The sequence below is a fragment of the Leishmania mexicana genome, chromosome 30 (assembly GCF_000234665.1).
Source record: "Leishmania mexicana MHOM/GT/2001/U1103 complete genome, chromosome 30".
Classification (NCBI taxonomy): Eukaryota; Euglenozoa; class Kinetoplastea; order Trypanosomatida; family Trypanosomatidae; genus Leishmania; species Leishmania mexicana.
In genome coordinates this window covers 93,108-117,951 of record NC_018334.1, presented here as the reverse complement: position 1 = coordinate 117,951, position 24,844 = coordinate 93,108, and the positions used below count along the sequence as shown (strand labels likewise).

Below are 24,844 nucleotides of genomic sequence, written 5' to 3'. Positions count from 1 at the left end.
GCTATGTCTCTCTCTCTCTATCCTCTTCCCTCTCATCTTCGTGGCGTGTACGCGTCCCTGCCAATTTCGCGCGCGTGTGTGTGCATCACGCAAAAGACTGCTCTTCACCGCTCATGCGACACACGTGTCATCTCCTCGCTGGGTCTGTGCTCGATGCGCCGTCGCTCGAGTTGCGCAGGGCAGCACAACGAGTAGCGCACGCCGAGACTCGGCGCCTGCGGGAGAAGAAAGCGGTAACAAACCCCTACCACAAGGAGCAGTACATCAATGCTTTTCTTGAGGCGCACAGCGCGGCGCTGGTGCATCAGCACGTTGTGTCCACGTCTGCCAGTGCTAAGCACATCGAGGAAACCCCCGCGACGGCACTCGCCACCGCCCAGGAACTGATGACTCTGGCGCAGGAACTGGACGCGCGTTATGCTACTCGTGGCTCCCCTGCAACGCTGGCCCGCACAAGCGCTGAGGCGTTGTCCGCTGGCAAGGTCACTAGCCCAATCATCGGCTCTCTCTCGCAAGCCCCTCGCATCATGTTTGGTGCATGGCGCACCACGAGCGGTGGAGATACGCGTCTGCGACAGCGCCTACGTTCGGCTGATGTAATGCGGCACTGCGTGATCCGCGAAGCCCGCACGCCGCCATCCCTCTCGCCGGAGGTGATCGAGCGGATGCTGCCGCCGCGGCTTCCGGCGCCAGCGCAGCGCTTAGTTGCCTACTTGAAGTCAGAGCGCTTTCAGCGGAGTCCGGGTCCGGAGACCTGTGATCGCCTAGAGTCTCTACTCTCGGCGGCTCTGCGTGCCCTTCAGTACTCATATGACCTGCAGCGAGTCGTTGCCCTCTACTCAGTCCTGTATCTCAGCACTTGCAGGGACTGGCACACGGCCTCCGCCATTGTGGTGTCTCTGGTGCAGCGGTGGTCGGCAATTGTTGCGCTGTCCGGTATGAGCTCGTCTGACGTGCTGAAGACTGTGCACGAGGACCGCTCGCACATGATTGCGCTGCTCCTGGAAACTGTGCGCTGCGGTAGCTCGAGGCCCTCCTTCACCGCACCGTCCTTGGACGAGCTGGATAAGGTGTGTGTGGCACTACACAAGCCATTTGAGGAAGAGGACGTGAGCGCACGCGCATCTTTCACGGATGCAAGCAGATCTCTGGACAATACCGCTGCGAAGAGCAACGGCACCGCTGCTGCGTTCTCCCCTCGCTGGGACCCTGTCGTGTCGGCACCGCTGCTGTCGGTAATGGGCCTGGACAGGCTCAACGACGGCCGGTTTTCCGGAAGTGAAACAGAGAAAATGAAATCCTTGGCGGAGCGTTTCTGTCTGCATCGATCTCGTCCCTCTCCGTCACTGTGTGCACCTACGCGCGCTTCCGGGCCAGCGTACATGCCTGCCTTAGCGTGGGGTGAGTATCTGCGGGCACTGCACCGCTGTGGCGCCTCCTTGGCGGAGATGCAAGAGGCGACAGATCGCATCACGGACAGGTCCTGCACGCGCCATGCCGACTCGCTTCTCTCCAGCACGCACGTGTGGAACGCGTACCTCGCCTGCAGTCCTGGAAGCCATGCCAAAGAGGTGTATGAGAAGAATTTGCGCGCCTACAAGGTGAAAGAAACGCCCGCCACAACGGCAGCGGTCATGATAGCGCTTCTGCGGGAGGGAACGGCAGAGAGCCGTGCCGAGGCCCGTACTCTGTGGAAGCGCCTCCAGCACGTGCACGTATCCGGCAATATGGTGCTGCACACCAGCAGCACACTGACGGCCTACATTCAACTGCTGGAGGCGGAGGGCCAGGCAGACGCTCTCTTGGGACTTCTTACCTCCTTTGAAGGGCTGTACGAGCCGTTTGGCGTGGCACCGGAATCGTTTTCACGAGCAGTGGAGGCGGTGCATCAGCGGGGCTGTGGCGGTTCAGGGATCGCCGGGGGCCTCGATCTGCTTGCCCATGTCTGTCACGCACACCCCTTCCTCGTACCACCACTCGTGCGCTACGCTGTGGTGCAGGCGATTGAGCGGACGGCGACGGCCGCTGCATCTGCGAAAGTCGTTGTGACGGGCCACGATGACAGAGCGGATGATTTGCTCCCTGTCGCAGGCTCGATGTCGCCAGCGGCACTTGAGCTCTCTGCCGATGACCTCGCTGCGATACTCTGATTTGGCACCGTCGGACGCGCTTGCGGGTGCTGATACGCTACGGATGGGTGCCACTCCTATGCGCTGCGCATGCCAGCTTTCTCCTCTTTGCCCTTCACACGCAATCAATGGATTTATCAGCGGTAAACCAAGACCCTCCTGCTCCTGTAGCGCTCCGTGCTGTGCAGCGCTATCCTCCTCTCGTAATATGCCCTGTTGCCCCCCCCCGCCCCCCAGCGCCCCTACCCCGGTAGCGGGGATCCTCTGTCTTGCGCAGCTGCTTGCCGGATGTACGCACATCGCCTGTCCTACAGGCGACCGATTTCTGTCACGCAGTGTATGTGCGCGGTGTGCTTGCCTTACAAGCGCACAGGCATGGGTGTATCACAGCCACGCCGTCTACTCCCCCCTCCCCATCTCTCTTTTTCGCCGACATCGCCGGCGTCCGCTCCGTGCAGGTCGCCGACTCGTCTCTCCATTTGTAACGAATCGCTCTGCTGTTTTCTGGGTTTCTGACCTCCTTGAAACGGCACAGACACGGCGTGCCGTGGTGGCCCCTTTTATTCCTCGGAGGGTTGATCACTGAGGGGCGAGCAGCGGATCCTGTGGGGTCGACGCTACCCCTGCGATGCTGGTGGATGGCAGCACTAGCATCGTGCAGCCCCTCTTCGTCCCTGTATGGACTCTCACTACACTTGCAAGCCGCTTACATAGCCAGAGGAAGAGAGGGAGAGAAACTCCTCTTGCTTTAGCATCCAGCGCATCCCCGCACACATACACACACACACGACAACAGCATCGGCACGGTGCGTTATGAACTTCCGCCACACTCCACTGCCGCTCTACACCGCTCGTCTCCGCTCACGGGTGCATTGGCTTCTTTTATCGTCTCCCCCCTCGCCCCTGGTGGCAAAGAAGGGGTGATAGCGAACACCTCTGTGCAACGCGCCGACCTCACTTGGTGCTGCTTGGACCTCTGCATACCTCCGTCGCATCACGACTCATCGACGTCTTCCCGCACAACGTACAGCACCAACAGGCACACAACCACCCACGTGGGAGGGAGAAGGGGGTAGACGTGAGATACACCGAAAGAGAGAGAGGAGCAGACAAACGGCGATCGTGTGCCATCATCCTCCGTGCTGCTGCACCATCTCGTGCGCATCCTTTCTCCCCGGTGTCACGGGCGCACCTCATCGCGCGGAGACGGTGTAATGCGCTGTGGGCGAGCAGCGGCAAGACAAAGTGCGGCAAATTCGACTTTTTCCTGTTTTCTTTTTTTCGCTCGTCCTCGCCAGCGCTGACCATCTTTGCGCGTGCGTGCGTGTGTGGTGGTGTGTTGGCGTGCCTTTGCGGCACTGGCGCACACACATCCCACGGCGCTGCGGAGGGATCACCTCTACGCGCGGACGGTGACAAGGGAGAGGGAAGCGTACGGACGACGGCCAGGGAAAAGTGCAAAGTGTCTCTGCCTCCCTCGCATCGGCACCACAACTGCTCGCGGCGACTGCTGATTAAAATCGATTGGCGTTCCTCGAACAGCGTAGTGCTCCACCACCGCGCTGCCCCTGTACCTGTTCTTGGCTTGCCACGTAGTGTTGCACACGCACGACAGAGTGCGTGCGCGCGTACGCGGGGATGTTTCAATGTCCCTGTGAACATGCGGCGGCACTCGAGGAAGTGAAGCGGACGATGGGGATCAACCACAGCTACCTCGACGGGTGGATTTATCTCTTCCTCGCCAACAAAAAATTCGATGTTGCGGAGACAGTCGCCAAGCTGAAACGGCGCGATGATATGGAACGCACGGTATTCGCCAAGTACACGATGACGGACAATCTGCGCAAGTCGATGCGCGCTGGCATTGTCCAGTACATTGGACGAGATAAAGAAGGGCATCCGGTGCTCTACTTCAACACAGCGCGCGACAGCCCCACGGCGGAGCAGCGGCCTGAGCGGCAGGCGAACATGGATATGTTCCTCAGCTGGTGTGTGCGCTGCGACCGAAAGAATCCGACGGCGATGGTAACGTGGCTCATCAATCAGGAAAACGCTTCGATGCTTCGCAACACGGACCTGGTCTTCCAGAAGGACATGGCACTGCGCATCAGCAAGTTCTTCCCTGGCGTCGTCTCCCGCATGCTTATCTGCAACATGAGTCGTGCGCTGACATTTGTGATGAAGCCGCTACTACGGCAGCTGCCCAAGATGATCAGTGACTGCATCTTTCTCTTCTCCACAAGTGACATCAAGAAGGGTGCGCTGCTGCAGCGCATCGACTCGAACGTGCTGCCGGTCGAGATGGGCGGGTGCAACGACTGCGACCACCCGCCAAACTACGAACGCTTTGCGACGACCATTGAGTCCTACTTTGACCGCTGCATCAGAGCGCTCAACAAGGGCATGTCCATCAAAGAAATGGAAGTGATGGAGGAGTTCGGCGTCGACAAGTACGGCACGCCCGTTGCTGTAGCAGGTGAAGGTGCAGCCGCAGGGCACGGCAGCCCCACATACCCCTCAGACAGCTCGGCCGTCGCGAAAGATGCCGAGGCGTACCGAGGCATCTCCACTCCTCGGTCGGCCATGCCCACGACGGCCAGCGAGGAGACGCTCGACTTCGCCATCATGCAGGCCTCGTGCGCCGTCTCTGTGGATGCGGAAAGGCGGCGGATTACGGTTCAGAGTGCCGTCCAGCCTGGCCGGGAAGGGTTGCCGCTCACGTCGCCCACAAACGGCAACACCGCCATCGCCTGGACTACGTCCTATGCGTCACCACCGAGGGCCCCGCCATCGCACCTTATCCACGTGTCAAGCTCTGAGCTCTTCGAGTGCGTTAGCGAACCGGACGAATCCGTGGAGGACTTTGCCGACGCTACCATCACGAGGGAGAGGCTATACCGGGTGCACCTCAACTCGATTGAGGAGTTCTCATACTCGGCGGTGTTGCGCAAGCTCTTTGCGCAGGGCCAAGGCAGCAGCGACGGCGGCGGCGCCATCGCAGAGCAGCGGGATGCATGTCTCCGTGACTGGATCTCCTTCCGCTGTCACTGCGTGGAGCTGGTACCAAAGCTGGAGCACCTCTTGGAGGCACTGCGACTCGGTGCAGTGCTGCCAGCGGATGAGGAAGAGCTGAACGCCCAGCTGCGCCGATGCAGCCACTTCATGCTAAACCTCTTCCCGCAGACGCAACACACGATACCCTTTCCTTTGTTGGACTGGTACGCGGCGGGGTCGACAACGCGCCACCACAGTGCTGATGCTGCCGCAGGCTCGTTCACGGACAAGAAGGAGGCGGCAGCCCACGCAGTCGTAAACCTGTCTGCTGTGAACCCGCGGCGGTTGGCGTTCCGTCTTGACTGCACCTCTCCCGACAATGTCCTTCTCTCCGCTCAGGCCGGTGCTATCAAGTTTGTGGAGGACTGGGATGACTTGATTACGGTCGACGAACGCAAGAAGCGGGTGGTGCGCCGCCTTTTGCTGACGTGGCCTCCGCAGACAGATCGCTGCACCTTCGAGGCCCAGCTCCGCTCACGAGCGCGCCAGCTGTGGTCGCGGCTGACACCGCTGTTCCGCGTCTACATCGAGGCCAAGGTGGGCATCTCCATCGCGGAGTTCATCCAGCACTACGGTCTTCTGGTGCCAGGTGGCCGCATTGATGAGACGGCGGAGTGGTACCGGCTGCTTTTTGCGGCGGTGCTGCAGTTCCGCGAGTTGCACCGACGCAATTGGCTCTTCTACGTCTTCCCCCCACCGAGTCATGCTGACGCGAGCGCAGACGAGCCGCCAACGATGGAGAAGCTCTTGCAGGTTCGCGGGGACGGCGGTGCGGATGTGCAGGCCGCGATCTCGCTGATGACGCTGGTGGAGCAGTCACTGCGCTACACTGCCGATCAGCTGCGCACGAACGGCGCTGGCGGTGCTGTGGCGACGCGCTCCATTGTGGAGCGCTATATTGAGGTGAGCAAGGCAAAGATCTACATCCCGTACGATTCACAGCGCACCGGTGTGCTGCCTAGCGAGAGCATTGCGCAGTACAAGCTGGCCGCAGCCACGTGCCTGAAGAACGTGGAGGCGCCGCTGCAGGAATTTCTCTTCACGATGGTGAGCCTGGCAGTGCTCAAGCAGGAGTACCCGCCCGAGTTGACCAAGGGGGAGATCATGCCGGGGCTGCAGCTAGCCAAGGCACAGAGCGAGGCGGACATCCAGAAGCGCCGCCAGCACCAGCGCGTTGCCATCTCCTTTGCGCGTATCTGCTCCGAGCTGCAGGGCAGCTTCGGCAATGATATCCACAACTTTCTGACGACATATTCGGCAGCAGGCATGCAGGCGGACGGGTATGCCCTAGGACTGGAACTACTGCTGGCCGTGGCCATTCTGAGTTGCCGGCGGAACAGCGACGGCAGCAGTGGACGTGACGGGGCGTCCTCGCCAATTCCGGCTGACCTTTTGCCTGCGGTAGCCGCCTTTAGCGAGGATGATGGCTCCGTGGTGGGCGTTGACGCCGCAGTGCCGGATGCAGCCGGGCCCCCCTCCCCGGACGTCGAGTCTCTGCTGGAGACGCTGAGCGCGATGAGCCACCCTGCGTCCCGACTCGCATCCCTCAAGCGGATTTACATCTTTTGACACCCGGCGCGCGCGCTGCTGTGGCCGGCTTCCATGTCCCCTGGCTACCAGACGCGTGTCCGCTGGATGGCGTGTCGATGTATGTCTGAATATCACACGGTGCAGCGGCGGCGGAGCCGGAGGCGCGGCGTACGCATTGTCCGCCCTACTTGACTCCTGTCGCTATCTCTCGCTGCCACACTATCCAGAGCGGTGCCGCGATTGGTCCCTCCCTCTGTTCGTATCTGCTTGTCACTTGCATGTTCATCAGCGGCTGCACAGCTGTCAGTACCGCTGTTGCACACACTACAGCGTACAGTGCGGCTGTTTTCCCATTAAGCGTGCTCACCCTCTCCCGTACAACTTAAGGTCCGCTCTAACCAGCCCCCCGCCCTGCCCTCGAGGGGGCCATCGCGTGGCGCGAAGCGGTCGTAGACACGTGTTACAGCAATGCACCGCCTCATGCATGTTAGCACGGCCTCTGCCTCGAACTCTACCCACCACGGCCGCTTTGCAGGCGGCCTCACAGCCCACATCCCCCACGTGCCGGTCGCTACCCCTTCTGCATCTCTCTCTGAGGTGACCCAGGCTCTCCACACACCAGTTGGCAGTGCAAGGACCGGGGGTAACATAAGCGTTCGAGTCTCGCGGACACTCTGTCTAATCCTATGAGTGGCACAAGCGTGTTCACTGTCGTGGGTCGCTCATGCGCAGCGTCATTCAGGACCCAACCGCCAACATCAGCAACGATACACTGCTGGGACCACCCACCCAAGCACACACTACATTGTAGGTGCCGGACCCTGTCACCACCAGAGGTGGTTTCACATGTTGCAGGGGATATGCTCCGGGCTGCCTGACTTCCCCACCGAGTGATCACACTGGGCACTGAGCTAGCACGTTGAGGTGCCCTAGCATCACCAGCGACGAGCAGGTTGGGAGGAAAGCGAATAGGCACACAAGAGGAAGCTCTCTCCTCCTGCCCCTCTCTGCTTTCATTCCAGCACTCTGCCGACCGTGTGGCAACGCGCGCGGCCTCTCGCTCGTGCCACCACGTCTCTGTGTGGTGCGGCTCTCTTTCTTGGCACCCTCTCTGCAGAGACGCAAGGGCATCACTGCCCATGGTAGTGTCTTTGGACTCTTCCCTCTCCATCTCCCCACCTCTTCCACTCGACACACATGCGAGCGTCCGAACACCTCCTCTGCTCTCTCCGCTAGTAAACAAGGTCGCGGAGATCGGCTCTCGAACAAGTAACAACGAAAGACCATCAGAGTCTTCCAGGCAAAGACTACCTCCCTCTCTCCCTCTCTCTCGCAGCAACGCCATTCCGCTAGACGCACCCCAGGACCTCACCCTGCACACGCTTACGCACGCCCGCACACACAAACAACAATGCCCACCACTGCCACAGGAAAGTCGGCGATGTCACACCCCAATGGAAAAGCGCCCCAGCACACGTGGGAGTACGACTCCCCGATCAGAGACGGCGTGGAGCTTCTCGAGGAGCAGGCCTACGCTGCTGATGTGGAGGGCCCGAAAAAAAAAGTGTCACCCGCCTCGGAAGACTCGGAGAAACGAGTGGACCCGTTCGATTTTTCAGTCAACAGCCCAGAACAGCGCATCGCTCGCATGGACCGCGAGCGGGCGGAGCGCGTGCAACGGCGTCGAACGGGGCTCAACTTCTTTCAGCGGTGGTTTAGTTACATCCTCCCCTACGGCGGCGTCATGGCCTCTGGCATCAACCTCGCTAGCTCTTGCATTGGGGCGGGCATTATCGCGCTGCCCTCCGCCTTCAACGCCGCAGGCATTATCGTGGCCTTGATCTACATGGTCGTCATTGCCTACCTGACCGTGTACTCGTACATACTCCTCGCCATCGTCGCAAAGAAAACGGGCCTGCGCAACTACGAGCAGATCGTGCGCACGCTGATGGGCCCCGGCGCGGGCTACTTCCTCGCCTTCTGCCTCTGGTTTCTCAGCTTTGGTGCGGAGGTGTCGTACGCGATTTCGCTGAAGGATGTGCTAACAGCATTCCTGGATGCGTCCGAGACTGCTCCTGCGTACCTCCAGACGCTTCCCGGCCAGCGTGTCATGACGTTTGTGCTGTGGCTCGTGGCCATGCTGCCGCTGTGCCTGCCGAAGGAGATCAACACGCTGCGCTACTTCTCCTGCGTCGCCATCTGCTTCGTCGTGTACTTTGCCATCACCATGGTGATACACAGCGGCATGAACGGCCTGCAGGAGAAGCCCCGCCCTGTTGTGAAACTCTTCAACCAGGGCAACACCGCCATTGGTGGCCTGGCGACCTTTCTCTTCGCCTTCATCTCGCAGCTCAACGCGATGGAGGTGGCGGGCGAGATGCACAATTTTTCGGTGCGCCGCATGTCGATAGCGTCTGCGATTGGAGTTTTCATTTGCTTCGTGCTGTACTTCTTTGCTGGCCTCTTTGGGTACCTGGACTTCGGCCCGAAGGTGACCGGCTCCGCGCTGAAGCAGTACAACCCCGTCAAGGATGCAATGATGGGCGTCGGCTACGGTGGTCTCATGTTGAAGCTGTGCGTCGGCTACGGTCTGCACATGATCCCGGTTCGTGATGCCATCTACTACGTGTGCCAGACGAACGTGCACGAGATCGCCTGGTGGAAGAACGCGTGCGTGTGCGGTTCGATGGCCTTATTATCGCTCATCTGCGGTCTCTTCGTGCCTCGCATCAACGTTGTCTTCGGCCTAGTTGGCGGCTTCGCAGGCGGCTTCATTGGTTACATCTACCCAGCGCTTATGGTGATGTACGCCGGCAACTGGACCTTCTCGACTGTTGGTATCTTCCACTACGTCTGCACCTACCTGCTGCTTTTTGCTGGCGTCATTGCTGTCGTGTGGGGTACCAGCGCCGCCATTTTCGACGAGGTCATGGCACAGCGCGGCTAAGCGGACTATCCTTTGACGCGCGCGGGCGTGTCTTGCGCGATTCACCTCTCCTTTCCCGGTCCGATCCTTTTCTTTGTCCCCGGGACACACGAGTTTGCCCACACACGTCTCTCGCTGCGTATCTCGGCTGCGTGCGCTCTCCACCGAGTGCACCGTCGTTTCTTCCTTCTTTGTTTTTAACGTCTTCCCCTCCCCCCCCACACACACTATCTCTCTCGATCTCCCTTTTCTTCGTTGTTGTCTTTTTTTTCTCCGCTGTGTGCCAGGCGACATATCGATGCAGGCACGCGGGATGGCCGATGGTCTCAGAGAGGAGGTGGTGAGGGGAAGGGAGAGGAGGTTTGGGAGTGGGGAAAGGTGTAGGGCTGCAACGGCGCAAGGATGGATGGTCGCGACGGAGTGGGAGGAGGGAGAGAAGTAGTGACCGTTCGTGTTCAGGGCAGTTGATCGCCCTTCGCTGACACTTGTGTGGGCGCATTGGTGCAACCGCCGCTGCGCACGATGCGGTGAGCGTTGAGCGGTATCGCACTGTTACCATGCCCCTCAAGGTCTACCCTGCATTCACTCCCTCTCTCTTATCCTTTGACGAATTCAACGCCTGTAATGTGGTTCGCTTGAAAAAGGAAGAGGGGGCTCCCAGCACCATCTTGTGTCCTACCTGCGCTGCACCTCGCTTAGAGGCTCCTCGTGTGCCTCCGTGCATACCACCTCCTCATCCTCCTCCCCCAACTCTTGCCTGAACATTTCACGATCATCCCGAAATCTGTTTGATTTCTCTCTCCCTCTGCCTGTGCTGCGCATCTCCGTGTTCACTGTTGCTCGATATGGATGTGCGAGTGGACGGTCGACCCAGCGTGAGAGGCGGGGGCCTTGCGCCGCGTACGTGCACGCACGTAGATGCGTATTTTCACTTGTCTGTTCTTCTCTCACGTCTCTCGTCCCTGCAAAACGCTTGCTCTTCTCCCCCTCCCCCTCCCTCTCCCTGCACTCAAGGGCGAGAAGAACACCACCGCCCCCGCCCTCCCCTCACGCCTGTGAACTCGTGCTTCGCCGCCACGGCTGCACACTCACACAGACGAGTGATCGCGCACATGTTAGCGCAGCGGTGCTCTTTTGTTGTTGTTGTTTTCGCGGTGGCGATATAAAGCGAGCAACCAACCGATAATGACCCACTTTGTTGTACACTTCCAGGAACGCGACGGCTCTTTCGTTTCTCCTCATCCCTCCTGTCCCTCCCCCTCCTCCTCGTGGTAAGGAGTAGGTGGAAGACGCGGGCAGCGGCAACACGCGTTCACAGTGGCGTCCACGGCTTGCTTGCCACGAAGGACAGAGGTGCCTCCTTTTCTTGCCCGTCTTGCCCTCCCCCCTCCCTCCCTCCCTCCCTCCCTCCGCATGTGTCAGGACGGGAGGCAGGCGATCGCAGAGGGCGAGGCGGACTTCGAAAAAGAAATGCGCCGCGCTTCTCCTACCGACCCTCTCTTGCGTCGTTTTTTTTTGTGTGTGTTTTCTTCATTGTAGTTTTGAGTCCCTCCCCTTCCCCCTCTCTCGTTTCTTCGAACTGTTTGCGGTGGGTATGCCGCTCCTGTGGTGCCTCCCCCCTTTTCATTTTCCTGTGCATCTCTCCCTCACTGTTTCCTTTTTCTTCCCCGCACACAGACGCACATGACTGTCAGGTGCCTTACTTCCGTCGGGCCACGAGCGTCTGTGGCTGAGACCCCCCCCCTCCCCCTCTACTCCTATCTCTGGTGGACCGCCTACATATGTTTTTCAAGATGTTCTCCTGTGTAACGTTTGTTGTACTCTACTTGTACCACCTTTTTGTTGGCCTCCGCCCTTTCATTGCAAGCCTCCTACCCCTCCCACGCACCACTCACTCCCCCATGAACCCATCTGCAGCGCCGCCTCCCATGTGCATGCCCTCCTCCCCCTTCGGGTAAATCTCTCTTCGAGGGGTGCACGTGTATCGGAGCGGATGAGTGGGCGCGTGGGTGTGCTGTGCGCCTTGGTGCTACGTGTCAGGGACGGCCGTATTTTCTTCGTATTTTCAGCACTTGTTGGTGAGGATGACCTTCCTAAACCTCTCTTGTCTGGCCTTCTTTGATGCCGGCGAAGCGGCGTCTCTGCGCGCGCACTTGCTGGCGCGTTTCTCGTGCACCCCCCCCCTCACTTCGTCTGTCAGGTGTGTGTGTGTCGCCTGCACATTCACGCAGTGAGACGAACTGTCTATCGTCAACGTGCTCAAGAGTATCTCACGAAGGACTGCATGGAGGGGGAGAGAGTACTTTGTGTGCCCATCAGCACGGACACCGCGACGAGTACACGCATACCCGTCATCGCCAAATGGGACGTTAGCTCAGCAGGCGTGCCCACAGCTTCACAATGTGTGACGGGTACAGCAGCTGTGATGTGCCCAAGCCGGTTGACAGCGAGTGCTCGCAGCTCAAATTTGCGCGCTCGGTGGGCAGACCCAACAGAAGCCGACGCCAACGACGTCGCATCCCCTCCATCCAGCTCACGGTTGTTACTCTCCTCGTTACCAGAGGTGCCACATAACGGTCAATCCATAAGCGTGTACTCGCGCACGTTTCTTCCGTTATATATCCCCACCCCCATTCCCCATACACACATACGAACACGCTGGAACGGAGGCGCATCGCTGCCCGTTCATCTCCCTTCGACGGCCTACGAAGTACCTACACGCTTGTACGGGGTTTTAATGAAGATGCCGTGCTCGCGGACTCTGGTGCGGCTCTGACGCTGGTATACAGTGTAAACAACTTCCTTCCAGTGTGCTCTTCGCATCGCTGGTGAGGTGCACCCGCGCCTGTTTTGCAGGGGGATGTGGTGGACCGGCAACGTGCCATTTGTTTCTGGTGGGGTGGAGAAGCCGGGGGTGTGCACACAGTTAGGGGGGGGTGCTCTTTGGTGGCGCCTGTGTCACGCGACTCACCCATGTCACCTCCCTTTGCACAGCTCTTTTCGTTGGAAAATCACCACCACGTCCCCGACGACGTGTACGTTTGATGGACACCATCACCACCTTCCTTCACAGACATTACGCATGCCTCGGGCGCCGACTTTTCTCTATACCTCCTTATCTACCTCTTCCCTCCGACTCACCTCTCTTGGATCCCACCGTCTCTGCTCCACGCCAACGCTTTCGCTCACATGCGCCGCGAACTCCCCACGCGTGCCAGCCACGAGCACGATTCTGTCGCCCCGCCACACACAAAACCACTAACCTCACTAAGCATCCACTCTAACAACCTCCTTCGCCTCCCACCATCCGTGTTCCACTACCACGCGTGCGCTCCCTTCTCCTTCTGCGTTGTTGACGAGATCAAAAGAGACGCACACCCACCTCCAGACACGCCCCACTCAGTCTCTCCTCTCTGCGGGCCCACGGACACACTCTGTGAAGCAGATCCGTAGAACTACCCACACTGCCGACAACACAGCGGAGCAAACGAGAGCGTTAAAAAAAGGTCTCCTCACCTCTTGCCCTTGAAAGGAGAGCAACGTAGTGTCCACGCATTACCGTCCAACACCCACCGCACGCATACGCCTTCATCGGCACAGCCAGCATCTTGCCTCACAAGGGATTGCATACTCCGTACGAGGGCGAGTCCCGCACCGCTCGGCACCGAGGACCCAACGACAAGACCGACCTGAACTGCGAGTTTGAAATGGAGGTAGCGCAGGGATACGAGGCGAAGTATGTGCCGGGGCTGGAGGACGTCTCCTCCGGTGAGGCGCCGGACCCGTACGACTTCTCGCGGTGCGACCCGAGGCGCCAGATCGAGCTGCAGGACAAGATCCGCGCTGATCGCGTGGCTCGCCGCCTCGTCCCCACGAATGTGTTCCAGAAGTACTTCGACTACTTTGTGCCCTACGGCGGTCTGGTTTCCACCGGCCTCAACCTGGCCAGCTCCTCCATTGGTGCGGGCATCATCGCGCTACCCTACGCCTTCAACGCCTCTGGTCTTGTTATGGCCATCATCTACATGGTCATGATTGCCTACCTCACTATCTACTCCTACTACCTGCTGGGGCAGGCGGGCGCGAAGACGGGCCTGCGCAACTACGAGCAGATCGTGCGCACGCTCCTGGGCCCCGGCGCGGACTACTTCCTCGCCTTCTGCATGTGGTTTCTCAGCTTTGGCGGGGAGGTGTCGTACGTCATCTCCGTGAAGGATGTGCTAACGGCATTCCTCGAGGACGCGGACAGCACGCCGGCGTTCCTGCTGAACATCTGGGGCCAGCGCCTTCTCACGTTCGTCGTGTGGCTCGTGGCCATGCTGCCGCTGTGCCTGCCGAAGGAGATCAACACGCTGCGCTACTTCTCCTGCGTCGCGATTGTGTTCATAGTGTACTTTGTGATTGCGATGGTGGTGCACAGCGCACAGAACGGCCTGCGCGCCGATCCGCGCCCGGAGATCCGGATGTTCACGACGGGCAACACCGCCGTCTCCGGGATGTCCACGTTCATTTTTGCCTTCCTATCGCAGCTCAACGCGTATGAAAGTTTTGAGGAGATGCACAATCCCACGCCGCTGCGCCTCACGCTGGGCGCCACCATCTCTGTGGGCATTGTGTTTGTGCTGTACTTCCTCTCCGGCCTCTTTGGGTACCTGGACTTCGGCACCGAGATGACCGGGTCCGCGCTGAAGAAGTACAGCCCGGTGAAGGACGTCATGATGGGCGTCGGCTACGTTGGTATCCTGTTCAAGCTGTGCGTCGGCTACGGTCTGCACATGATCCCTGTTCGTGATGCCATCTACCACTGCGTCCGCGTGGACGTGCACAAGTTTGCGTGGTGGAAGAACGCGTGCGTGTGCGCCTTCATGGCGCTGCTGTCGCTGGTGGCTGGCCTGTTCATCCCGAGCATCAACGTCGTCTTCGGCCTCGTTGGCGGCTTCTCTGGCGGCTTCATTGGCTTCATCTACCCCTCCTTCATGGTGATGTACGCCGGCAACTGGTCGCTGTCGTCGGTCGGGTGGTTCCACTACCTGTCCACGTACTTTTTGCTGATTGTCGGTGTTGTGGGCGTCGTGTGGGGCACGGCCAGCTCCATCTACGGCGAGATTTAATTTTTTGTTGTCGCCTTACTGGACGAAGGGCTGATGGAGTGAAACCGTCGACGCTATGTAGTAAAAAAGGCGGTGGGGAGAGAAGTGCGCCCTGCCTTCTCGTCGATTGCCGGCCGAGATGGTCGTTGTGGATTAATGCCTCTTGTCCATCTCTGTTACTCTGTGCCATGAGTTTATCCGCCGGTACGGTAACGGTTCTCGGTTTTCGTGGCTGTTTTGTTTCCTTGTATGCTTTTTTTTTACGTTCTCTGGGCTCTCTTGGTGCTGCAGGGAGAGTCTCGTGTACCTGTCGCACAGGCTCCTGGATGTGTGCAGGGGTGTCCTCGCCTGCTGGTCTTCCGTTAGACCAAGGCGCGACTGATGCCTGCCCCTTTTCATCTTCAAGTGGTGTCCGTGTGTTTTCTGGATTTTCTTGGTTTTCTGCGGAGGGACTTCGTTGTACTTGTCAACTGCTGTGGCACCCGTACCTCCTTTCACCGGGAAGAAGGGAGGGGGGGTGGGCGCAACGCATGAAAAGGCGAGACGCGAGACATAGAAAAATGCCTGTGTGTCTAGCACCACACTGGTCCGTCGTCATCAACGAGTGACGGCGGCTACCATCGTGGTATTGCAGACCCTACGGCTTTTGTGATTGGACTGGTCACGTCTGTGCTGTCACGGCCGATCGGGCATGTCGCCAGTGGACGCTGCTCACATCCCTCATCTCTCTTTTTTGTTTCATTTCGCTCGTTAAATTATTTTTTTATTTTTTTACTTTCGCTTTCGTTTCTTCGCCTCACATGTTCTCCGAGCAGCGCCTCTGCTCTGCTCTACATTGGGCCTCTTCCGCACGTCTTCATCTATTTTTTCTTTTGTGTTTTTTTTCTTTCGTTTGTCCTTCCGGGATGATGACTCGCCTGTCTCCTCGTCTGAGCGCGTTTGTGGGATACGTGGCGTACGTGTTGTCCACGAAGGTGCTTCGGCCAGCATCTTCGACGGAGATGTCGGCCTGCATTGACATGGCCCTGCTCGTCATCGCCTCCTACGGAGTTGGAGAATGCGTGAAAGGCGTGTCGCTCTCTCCCACCAGACCTCCGTCGTGAGGAAATTGACTGTTGTCGGGACACCGTTGTTAAAGACGGCCCAACAGGGTTGTTTTGTGCACGTATCCGTTCATGTTTACGGCTGCACGCAATGTCTCTTCGCACATGTCCCCAGCCGCCGATGTGCGTCCCTGCACACAGGTGCGTACAGACCAGCGTTTTTTTTTTACAATGAAGCGGTGAACTTCTTTAGGAGCACCCGTGGGCTATGCGGCGCGCACCTTTCCTCAGACGCGCGAAGCGATTGGAGACACACCTCCATCGGACGCACTTGTAAGAGTGCGTCAGTGTTGTGTTGGGCGAGATAGGCGCCAGCGAGAGCAGCTGCTGCGGAAGACTTGTTGTTTACTCCTAATCCGCGCTTTCTGCTGTTGCTGCGTCTCATCCAGCCCCCCTCGCCAGTATCCGTGAGCACGTGCACGACGGCGCTGATGTGTGTTACCTCTGACACCATCCACCTGCGCGTACATGCTGCTATTTTTTTTTCCTTCTGTGGAATGCAGCCTAAAAGGGTGCGACACCACCAGGCCACCGTCAGTGTCTCCCGCATCCAAGCGTACGGCGGTGTGCTGCCCAGAAAGGCAGCGGGTTCATCGGCGCCTCCTTCTCTTTCCTTTTGTTTCTCCCCGCTTCGCTGCCTTTCCCTGGCCACAGCCCACGCCGTGCGCACAGCACGGGCAAATGGGGCGTCAGGCGTCGGTCGCGAGGCGAGAGAAGGACAAGGTCGCGTCATGAAGCACCAAAAAAAAGAGCGAAGAATGTAAACGACAAAAGTGAAAACATATAATCCCCCCCCCTGCCCTCCCCTCCCCCGTCGTGGCCATCGCCACCTTACTCGCTTCCCTTGTTGTCCCTGTGTGGCCGTCCTTCTCCCCTTCTTCTCCTCTTTTTCTATTTCCTTCCGCTGTGCTTTTTTTTTTCTCTGTCCCTGTAAGTGTGTTCCCTCTCCCCTCCCCCTCCCCTCCGCTCGGTGACCCACAGAGCGACAAGCACGGCCCAGCTGATAACAGCTGCTTCGGCTCTGCTGGTCCTCCGTCTCGTTGCCTTCTTCCCCCCCTCTCTCGCTCTTTTCATTGGTGTTCGATTGGACTTCGTTAGTTGTTGGCTGTGGCCTCTTCTCCGCCCAGACGTTGCCGACCACCTCACCGCGGTACCAGGGGTCCGCTACCCCACGCTGCGGAGAAGTCAAGAGCCTGTGCAGCCGTACCCGAAGGCTCGACTGCACAGGCTCTTGGTGTTGCCGGACAGGACTGGGCTGGTGCTGCGCGGAAGAGACTCGCAGACACAATCACGTGAGTGCCAGCCGACTACGAGTCCTGTAGACGATTTAAAACGCATATAGTTCCCACCCGCTGCTTTTCTGCTTTGGCAGCGTTGCGGCGATGTCGAGCGTAGCCCTAGACCAGGCCTGCGCTGTATGCAGCTGGATCGCCGTTTGCTGAACCACGGCAAACGGTGCTGGCCAGCCCGGCTCGATAGAGCCGTCGTGCAGCGAAGGTAGAAGACCTGTGGTTGTGGGCGCATCAATGCGTTGGTGTGTTCGTGGTAGAAGGACATACGTTGGCGAAACACATGATGTGAACAAGCCTGTTGGCTTTTCTTCCGTGGGTGGCTTTTCTTTTCCCTTCTACGACTTAGTCCGCACTCGTGTCGTCTGTGCTTCTTGTGCGACATCCAGCTCACTATTCTCTTCTGCGTTGTTCTCCCTCTCCCGCCGTTTCTCTGCCACGCGACGGTCACTCAAGCACGTGAACACCACGGCAGAGGAAGTGCGGGATGTGCTGAAGGAGAACACAGGGAGACAACGAGAGGAAGAGAGAAGGTGGGCGAGTAGATGCGTCTGCGGGCGTGAGTGGACGAAGGTGAGAAGATCGCCAAACCTCTGCCGCCGCGGGAGCGGAGATAACGTGCAGGACTGGAGAACGCGGGGCTTTTCGGGCACAACATCCGTTAAGGCCTGCTGATCCTCCTGCGCCTTCCTTCCCTTAACGTGATATGTGGTGATGCGCAGCTCATAATGCCTTACTGTGCCGCAGTCTCTGTAAGCTGGCGACTATACCCTTCTATACGAGATGTGGCCCACCTAACGGAAGAAAAGACCCACCATGAAACGGCGTAAACGGGATCGAATCCGCGTAAGACGTGCTCACCTCTGCGTCATTGGGCGGTTGAAGACATTCTTCTCTGTGTTGTGCTTCACCCACCTCCGTCACCGGTAGAGGCGAGATAACGGTCCACAGATGCATCTCCGCAGGGGCGCAGCAGTCTTTACCCGTGCACGGCCCTCCCTGACACTCCCGTGGCTTATATCCTGCGAGCGCCAAGCAGCGTGACCTCTTTTTTATGTGCGCCCAATCGCCTCCTCTTCCTCTGTTGTTTCAGCGCAGCTTTTCTGATGACATGATTCTATGGCACCACTATACTCATTGGCGCGGCGACAAGAGGCGGCGGCCCCCTTGCTTGGAGCTACCGTGCCGAGTGTGGAGCGGTGGAGCTGGGGCGTGGCCTGCTGAGAGTACGACCAGGCCAATCGCGACACATGCAAACAAGTGCGGTTAGCGCTACGGACTCGCTCTTCCTCCTCATGGCGGTGTCACGGGAGCCCTATAAGAGTGGAGGAATGGCATCTTGCGGCGCATTGGGACCCCAATGCTGGCGCTACTGTCCTGTCGCGTGCGCCTCCGATTTTAGTTTTGTGTATGGACGTGGTGCATTGGGATCAAAGGATAAGGCGGACAGGCTTCGCGGACTGGCAGTGGCAAAAGAACCCACGCCAACGGTATGGACTACGGACGTGGTCACCGGTCTCAGACGCTAGGCCGACATGCCCTCTGCTACCCGCACGGCAGACCCTACTGCTTCCGCCATCGAGCAGGACCCTGGACGCGCCCCACCTGGATCAGGGCATGTTGTCGATCTAGGTCCGTGCGACGCCGATTGCGCTGGACGTATGCAAAGGAGGAACGAAGAAAGAGGACAAGAGCCCGCTAGCCGCTCGCTCACGGTTCGACGGCAGGACGCCTCGTCCCAGACGACGCGGATTCGGCCATATGCCTTGCGAAGGGTGGTGAGCTGCGGTTTTTCGCAGATATTCACCGACGTGTGTGTGTGTAGTGGAGTACAGGACGTTGACTTCGTCGGCACTGATGTATGCATCTACCCGGCTTCTTTATCGCCCTTTGCTGTAGTGCCCCTATGCAAGGAGCTGTGGGCACCGTGAGCGCGTTTCCGTGCGCCCTGTGGCGCTATGAGAGCGTTGCCAATGTGGGCGTGGCGCAAGTGTATCGATGGCCCCCGACAATCATGAGCAGAGAGGCAGGGCACTAGAAGAAGATGTGCGTACTCGGTTGAAACGGGCAGCTGCCATGCGTGGGGAGACGTGCGAGAGCCGCCCGCGGCGAAAGACCTGAACAAAGTGAGGTGTCAAAACACCTCGCCGAGTGCTTGCGCGGGCTCTTCTCATTTTTGTTCATTTTTTTTGTCTGCGTAGACGCGTGAGTGGTGTGAACTTGGGGAGTTGTACCTGAGTGGTCGTGCAGGCCCCCTCCCCTACACACCACCACCATCACCATCCTATCCTTCAGTCGTCCCACCTATCTTTACGACTGTTTTCTTCACATACCTCGCCTCTGCAGCTTCGCCTGTCGTGATCAATCGGTGCGTGTTTTGGGGGGGAGTTAGTGGGGTGTAGGAGTCCCGATCCGATGGTCGCTCGCCTCACGCACTCTCATCTCTTCCCCTTCTCACGGCAGCGCAGCAGGGAGCTAAAGTGGGAGGAGGAGCAAGCGATGCAAATCACCTGTCTCTGCATGTTGTCTCCCTGATGTGTGGCGAAGGAGGAGGGGTCGAGTAACACGTGCGTACTCGCTCCCCGCTTGTGTCCCGTTTGCACCCCGTTGTTGCCCCCCCCTCCCCGTACGTCTGTCTACGTCTTATGAGCGCGCGTCCGTCCACGTATGCGTGTGGGCGGGGGGAGGGGGCGCCAAGAAGGTGCGCCAAGAGCGAGCCACAGCCGCATACGTTTCTTTTTTTTTCGTGTGCCTCGCACCGCTGCTGTCCACGACCTCTTGGCCGGCACGGCCTTTCGTCTGCCTTCCTCTGTAAGGAGGAGCGGCTTCGCCTTTCCCAGTATGAGAGTGTGGAGCGGCAGAGAACATAAATGCTGCACATTGTATCCCGTGAGAAGCGAAAGCGGTGAGCCAGTGACTCACGGGGGCGCAAGAAGCGGGTGCGTAGGGCATCGATACTTTCTTTTGAGCGTTTTCGGCACCCACGACAGCTCATGCAGTGAATACTCCTCTTCCTACACTTCCCTGTCGCCGGGCACCTCTCTCCCATTTTCCGTCCCTCAACTGCGCATTGGACACATCGTCATCACGACCGCAGCGCGCACCAAACACACGTCCATACGTTAACACCAAAGCCCTCATCCCTGTCACGCAAGCCTTTCAGAAGATTGATTGACCCCCCTCATTCTTGAACTCTCTCAGCGCCGTGCACCGTCACAAAAATCCACGCCTCCGCTTCAGCAGCCACACACATTCCGTTCACGGAACTAGTCCAACTAATCTCCCGTGCTCCGGATACACGCACCATCTTGCCCCACAAGGAATTGCATACTCCGTACGAGGGCGAGTCCCGCACCGCTCGGCACCGAGGACCCAACGACAAGGCCGACCTGAACTCCGAGTTTGAAATGGAGGTAGCGCAGGGATACGAGGCGAAGTATGTGCCGGGGCTGGAGGACGTCTCCTCCGGTGAGGCGCCGGACCCGTACGACTTCTCGCGGTGCGACCCGAGGCGCCAGATCGAGCTGCAGGACAAGATCCGCGCTGATCGCGTGGCTCGCCGCCTCGTCCCCACGAATGTGTTCCAGAAGTACTTCGACTACTTTGTGCCCTACGGCGGTCTGGTTTCCACCGGCCTCAACCTGGCCAGCTCCTCCATTGGTGCGGGCATCATCGCGCTACCCTACGCCTTCAACGCCTCTGGTCTTGTTATGGCCATCATCTATATGGTCATGATTGCCTACCTCACTATCTACTCCTACTACCTGCTGGGGCAGGCGGGCGCGAAGACGGGCCTGCGCAACTACGAGCAGATCGTGCGCACGCTCCTGGGCCCCGGCGCGGACTACTTCCTCGCCTTCTGCATGTGGTTTCTCAGCTTTGGCGGGGAGGTGTCGTACGTCATCTCCGTGAAGGATGTGCTAACGGCATTCCTCGAGGACGCGGACAGCACACCGGCGTTCCTGCTGAACATCTGGGGCCAGCGCCTTCTCACGTTCGTCGTGTGGCTCGTGGCCATGCTGCCGCTGTGCCTGCCGAAGGAGATCAACACGCTGCGCTACTTCTCCTGCGTCGCGATTGTGTTCATAGTGTACTTTGTGATTGCGATGGTGGTGCACAGCGCACAGAACGGCCTGCGCGCCGATCCGCGCCCGGAGATCCGGATGTTCACGACGGGCAACACCGCCGTCTCCGGGATGTCCACGTTCATTTTTGCCTTCCTATCGCAGCTCAACGCGTATGAAAGTTTTGAGGAGATGCACAACCCCACGCCGCTGCGCCTCACGCTGGGCGCCACCATCTCTGTGGGCATTGTGTTTGTGCTGTACTTCCTCTCCGGCCTCTTTGGGTACCTGGACTTCGGCACCGAGATGACCGGGTCCGCGCTGAAGAAGTACAGCCCGGTGAAGGACGTCATGATGGGCGTCGGCTACGTTGGTATCCTGTTCAAGCTGTGCGTCGGCTACGGTCTGCACATGATCCCTGTTCGTGATGCCATCTACCACTGCGTCCGCGTGGATGTGCACAAGTTTGCGTGGTGGAAGAACGCGTGCGTGTGCGCCTTCATGGCGCTGCTGTCGCTGGTGGCTGGCCTGTTCATCCCGAGCATCAACGTCGTCTTCGGCCTCGTTGGCGGCTTCTCTGGCGGCTTCATTGGCTTCATCTACCCCTCCTTCATGGTGATGTACGCCGGCAACTGGTCGCTGTCGTCGGTCGGGTGGTTCCACTACCTGTCCACGTACTTTTTGCTGATTGTCGGTGTTGTGGGCGTCGTGTGGGGCACGGCCAGCTCCATCTACGGCGAGATTTAATTTTTTGTTGTCGCCTTACTGGACGAAGGGCTGATGGAGTGAAACCGTCGACGCTATGTAGTAAAAAAGGCGGTGGGGAGAGAAGTGCGCCCTGCCTTCTCGTCGATTGCCGGCCGAGATGGTCGTTGTGGGGTGATGTTATTTCAGGGGGGTTCTGTTCGTGGATGTGTCGGTACGTCTAGAGAAGTAAGGGAGTGCCGTATTGATATACCGTCGTGCGTGTTCCCAAGTGTGTCCTTGAGAGGCTCCCTTTTTTTCGTGCGGTTTCCCCGTGTTAGCCTCAGGGGACGGTCTCTGTCGTGCGACTTCGACCGCCACGCCCTTCTCCCCCCCCATCCACCCCACAATTGTCTTATCAAAAGACACTAATTGTGTCACGTGTTTGTATTTGGTGTCATAATTAATGCGTGCTCTGTGCTTCGCCGTTTTCTGTTTATCTTTGGGTTACCTGACCTACAGCCCTGTCTCCCCTCCCTCTTGCTCCTCCCCTCAAACCACTGCAGCTCCATGCGCGGGCGGATGTCGGGCAATTCTGGCCCTCTCTCCTTGCCGTGCAAGTGCTGCTGGTGTGCCTCTCTTTCCCCCTCTTCCTTCTGTCTGCCTTCTCTCTTGATGGCATCGTTGTTCCCCACCCCTCCCCTCCCCCTGCGTACCTTTTCAGTTTCGCTTCTTTCGCCTGGCTGCTTCGGTGGTCACCATTTTTGGTGTGCGCCATCCATACGTGAGTGCCAGTCTTTCCTCTCTTCTTGTGCATTGAGTGTGCTTACCACTTCTCTCTCTGTATGTGCGTGTGTGGGCGTGTACGTCTGACCTACACGGAGGAGATGGAGGAGGGCGCACCGTCGTTCCTCACAACACACCCGGTTCTTGCGCTCTGTGCAACTATGTTTTCCGGCGTCCCCATCTCTCTCCATCTTCCCACCACCTACGCCTGGCTCACCTCGTTGTCGCACCTACATGATGCATCGACTCCTCCTCTCTTGCCCCGTCCGCAGCGTGTGTCCGTGGACCGGGTCACCGCGCAGATGGATAGCGCGATGGTGGAGAGAGGCAGAGAACTCGATGGCAGTGACCGTGCAGAAGCAAAACACAAACGAATGGTCGCGTGGCGACTTACACAAAGGTGACTGGAATGGCGGGAGATTGGTGGATGAGCCCGGCTGCTGCTTTTCTTTTTACCGAGGCGCCCATGGTTTACCGCGTGGGGCGGGGAAGGATGCGATTTGGCGACCGCATGTGACGGGCGGGAGACAAGGCGCCTCATGAACCGAGAGAGAGGACGTGGTGGCAAATGTCTAAGCACAACTGACGATGCCTTCACATCTCCTCCGCCTCCTCTCCCGTTTAACTCGTGTCGCCGCGGCATCCTCTCCACCCGCGTTCTGCCTCGCTTCGCTTTCGAATCAGATACGGCACTCTCCTCGTGCTCCCATCCGGCGCACAACCACGCGGGGCCTCCCTTCCCACCTGCCTTGACTTCTTTTTTTTTGGTGTTTTTATTTGTTCTGCTCGCTGTTTCCGCAGTGACTCGTTAACTCCTCGGATGAAGGTCTGCCATGGTCTCTACGACCCACTGACATCCATTCACCAAGTCGCATACGGAGGCGGGCGCAGGACACGGAAGAGCAGATGATTCGTGACGACGGTGTGTTTCCACTTGCCCCCTTCTTTCTCTTACCTAAGTTTACCCGCTCATATCGGTTCCTTTCTTCACGTGTCGCGGATCTTCAGTTGACGGCGCGCATGCAAGAGCGGGAGAGTCTGTGTGCCGACGACTGGCCATTGGCTGCTCTTCTTCTCCTCCTCCGCTGACTCCTCGATTAGCATGCGCGTTTTAGGCTGTGGGTGCGTCACTGAGATCAGCACCTTTTCCCAATCGCGCAGGGCGGGGTGGGCACCTTTATTTTTTTTTCGTGCAAGTGTCGATGATGGGCGCAATCATCGACAAGCACGGCCTGCAGTAGCCTCACAGCGTTTGACGGCGGATAATGGCGCATTGGCATTAGCCCGCTCACCAGACCGTGATGTCACGGCTGCTGTGATGCACAGCGTGTGAGGAACCAGAACAAAAAAGAATTCGTCCGCCCATGACTTGTTTCGACTCCCTTTCTCTCCTTGTGCAGGTTTCCCACGAGCATCTCTAGTAGAGAAAAGGCGTATGTGTAATATACGAAATCACAACAAGGAAGCACGTAGCAGGTGCGCCGCGCATGAGCGCTTCTGCCGTTGCTCCGCTTGGTCACATGCAGTAGACCTGACGCTGTGCTTTGCTCTTCGCGGAGGAGCTGAACGTCTGGTGCGCGCCTCTATTGAGAAGGTGCCTGTGATGAACCTCCTCCGCTTCACAGCTGCACGCCCCCTCCCCTCAGATCAGGCAGTCCGTTCCCGCTTTGGCAGTGTTCGACGCCTTGTTTACCAGTGCTTCCCCTCTCTCTGTCGCGCACCCACTTTCCGACTTCGCTCTGCACCCTTCCCCCTCCGCTCATACGCCCATAAATGCAACCCGGCGTTGTTTGGCCGGTGTGTATCCCGTCACCACTCCTCCATCGCATACGACTTCCACTCGTGCCATGGTGTGCTACGCTTGTGTGTTAGCTAAGTAAGAGGCCTAAGAAAACAGCGCCACGGCAACGGTAGTGTCACAAGGAGCACCCAAGATCATCCACTGCTCCAACCCCCCTACTCCCCTCTGCATACCTCGACAAGTGAGCGCCACGTGAGACATGTCCGTCAACAGAAACCACAACATCAGCCATGGGCCATATTCCCAGAGCGGGCAGGGCCGCTCCATTCCCGACAGCATGCCAGAGGACCCGCCGGAGTACGGCGAGGACGGGCTGCACATCCTGAACGATGGCTACAGCGAGGAGCACTTGGCGGATGAGGTAGTGGTGGGACCGTTCGACGCGGAC

General features: G+C 58.7%; 5 protein-coding genes across 5 annotated transcripts; all 5 read left to right on the top strand.

Annotated features, from left to right (window-relative positions):
• Positions 1-113: 113 nt before the first annotated feature.
• LMXM_30_0370 (conserved hypothetical protein) lies at positions 114-2,150 on the top strand (the record flags this gene model as incomplete). Its single annotated transcript, XM_003877510.1, has 1 exon — positions 114-2,150. The coding sequence occupies one exon, from the start codon at positions 114-116 to the stop codon at positions 2,148-2,150; it is 2,037 nt and encodes a 678-aa protein (XP_003877559.1).
• A 1,617-nt stretch (positions 2,151-3,767) lies between these two features.
• On the top strand, positions 3,768-6,752 carry LMXM_30_0360 (hypothetical protein, unknown function; the record flags this gene model as incomplete). The annotated part of the gene is made up of 1 exon (XM_003877509.1): positions 3,768-6,752. One exon carries the CDS (start codon positions 3,768-3,770, stop codon positions 6,750-6,752), a length of 2,985 nt encoding a protein of 994 aa, XP_003877558.1.
• Positions 6,753-8,124: 1,372 nt separating this feature from the next.
• On the top strand, positions 8,125-9,660 carry LMXM_30_0350 (putative amino acid transporter aATP11; the record flags this gene model as incomplete). Its single annotated transcript, XM_003877508.1, has 1 exon — positions 8,125-9,660. The coding sequence occupies one exon, from the start codon at positions 8,125-8,127 to the stop codon at positions 9,658-9,660; it is 1,536 nt and encodes a 511-aa protein (XP_003877557.1).
• Positions 9,661-13,346: 3,686 nt separating this feature from the next.
• LMXM_30_0340 (putative amino acid transporter aATP11) lies at positions 13,347-14,750 on the top strand (the record flags this gene model as incomplete). The annotated part of the gene is made up of 1 exon (XM_003877507.1): positions 13,347-14,750. The coding sequence occupies one exon, from the start codon at positions 13,347-13,349 to the stop codon at positions 14,748-14,750; it is 1,404 nt and encodes a 467-aa protein (XP_003877556.1).
• A 5,778-nt stretch (positions 14,751-20,528) lies between these two features.
• LMXM_30_0330 (putative amino acid transporter aATP11) lies at positions 20,529-21,932 on the top strand (the record flags this gene model as incomplete). The annotated part of the gene is made up of 1 exon (XM_003877506.1): positions 20,529-21,932. One exon carries the CDS (start codon positions 20,529-20,531, stop codon positions 21,930-21,932), a length of 1,404 nt encoding a protein of 467 aa, XP_003877555.1.
• Positions 21,933-24,844: the final 2,912 nt, after the last annotated feature.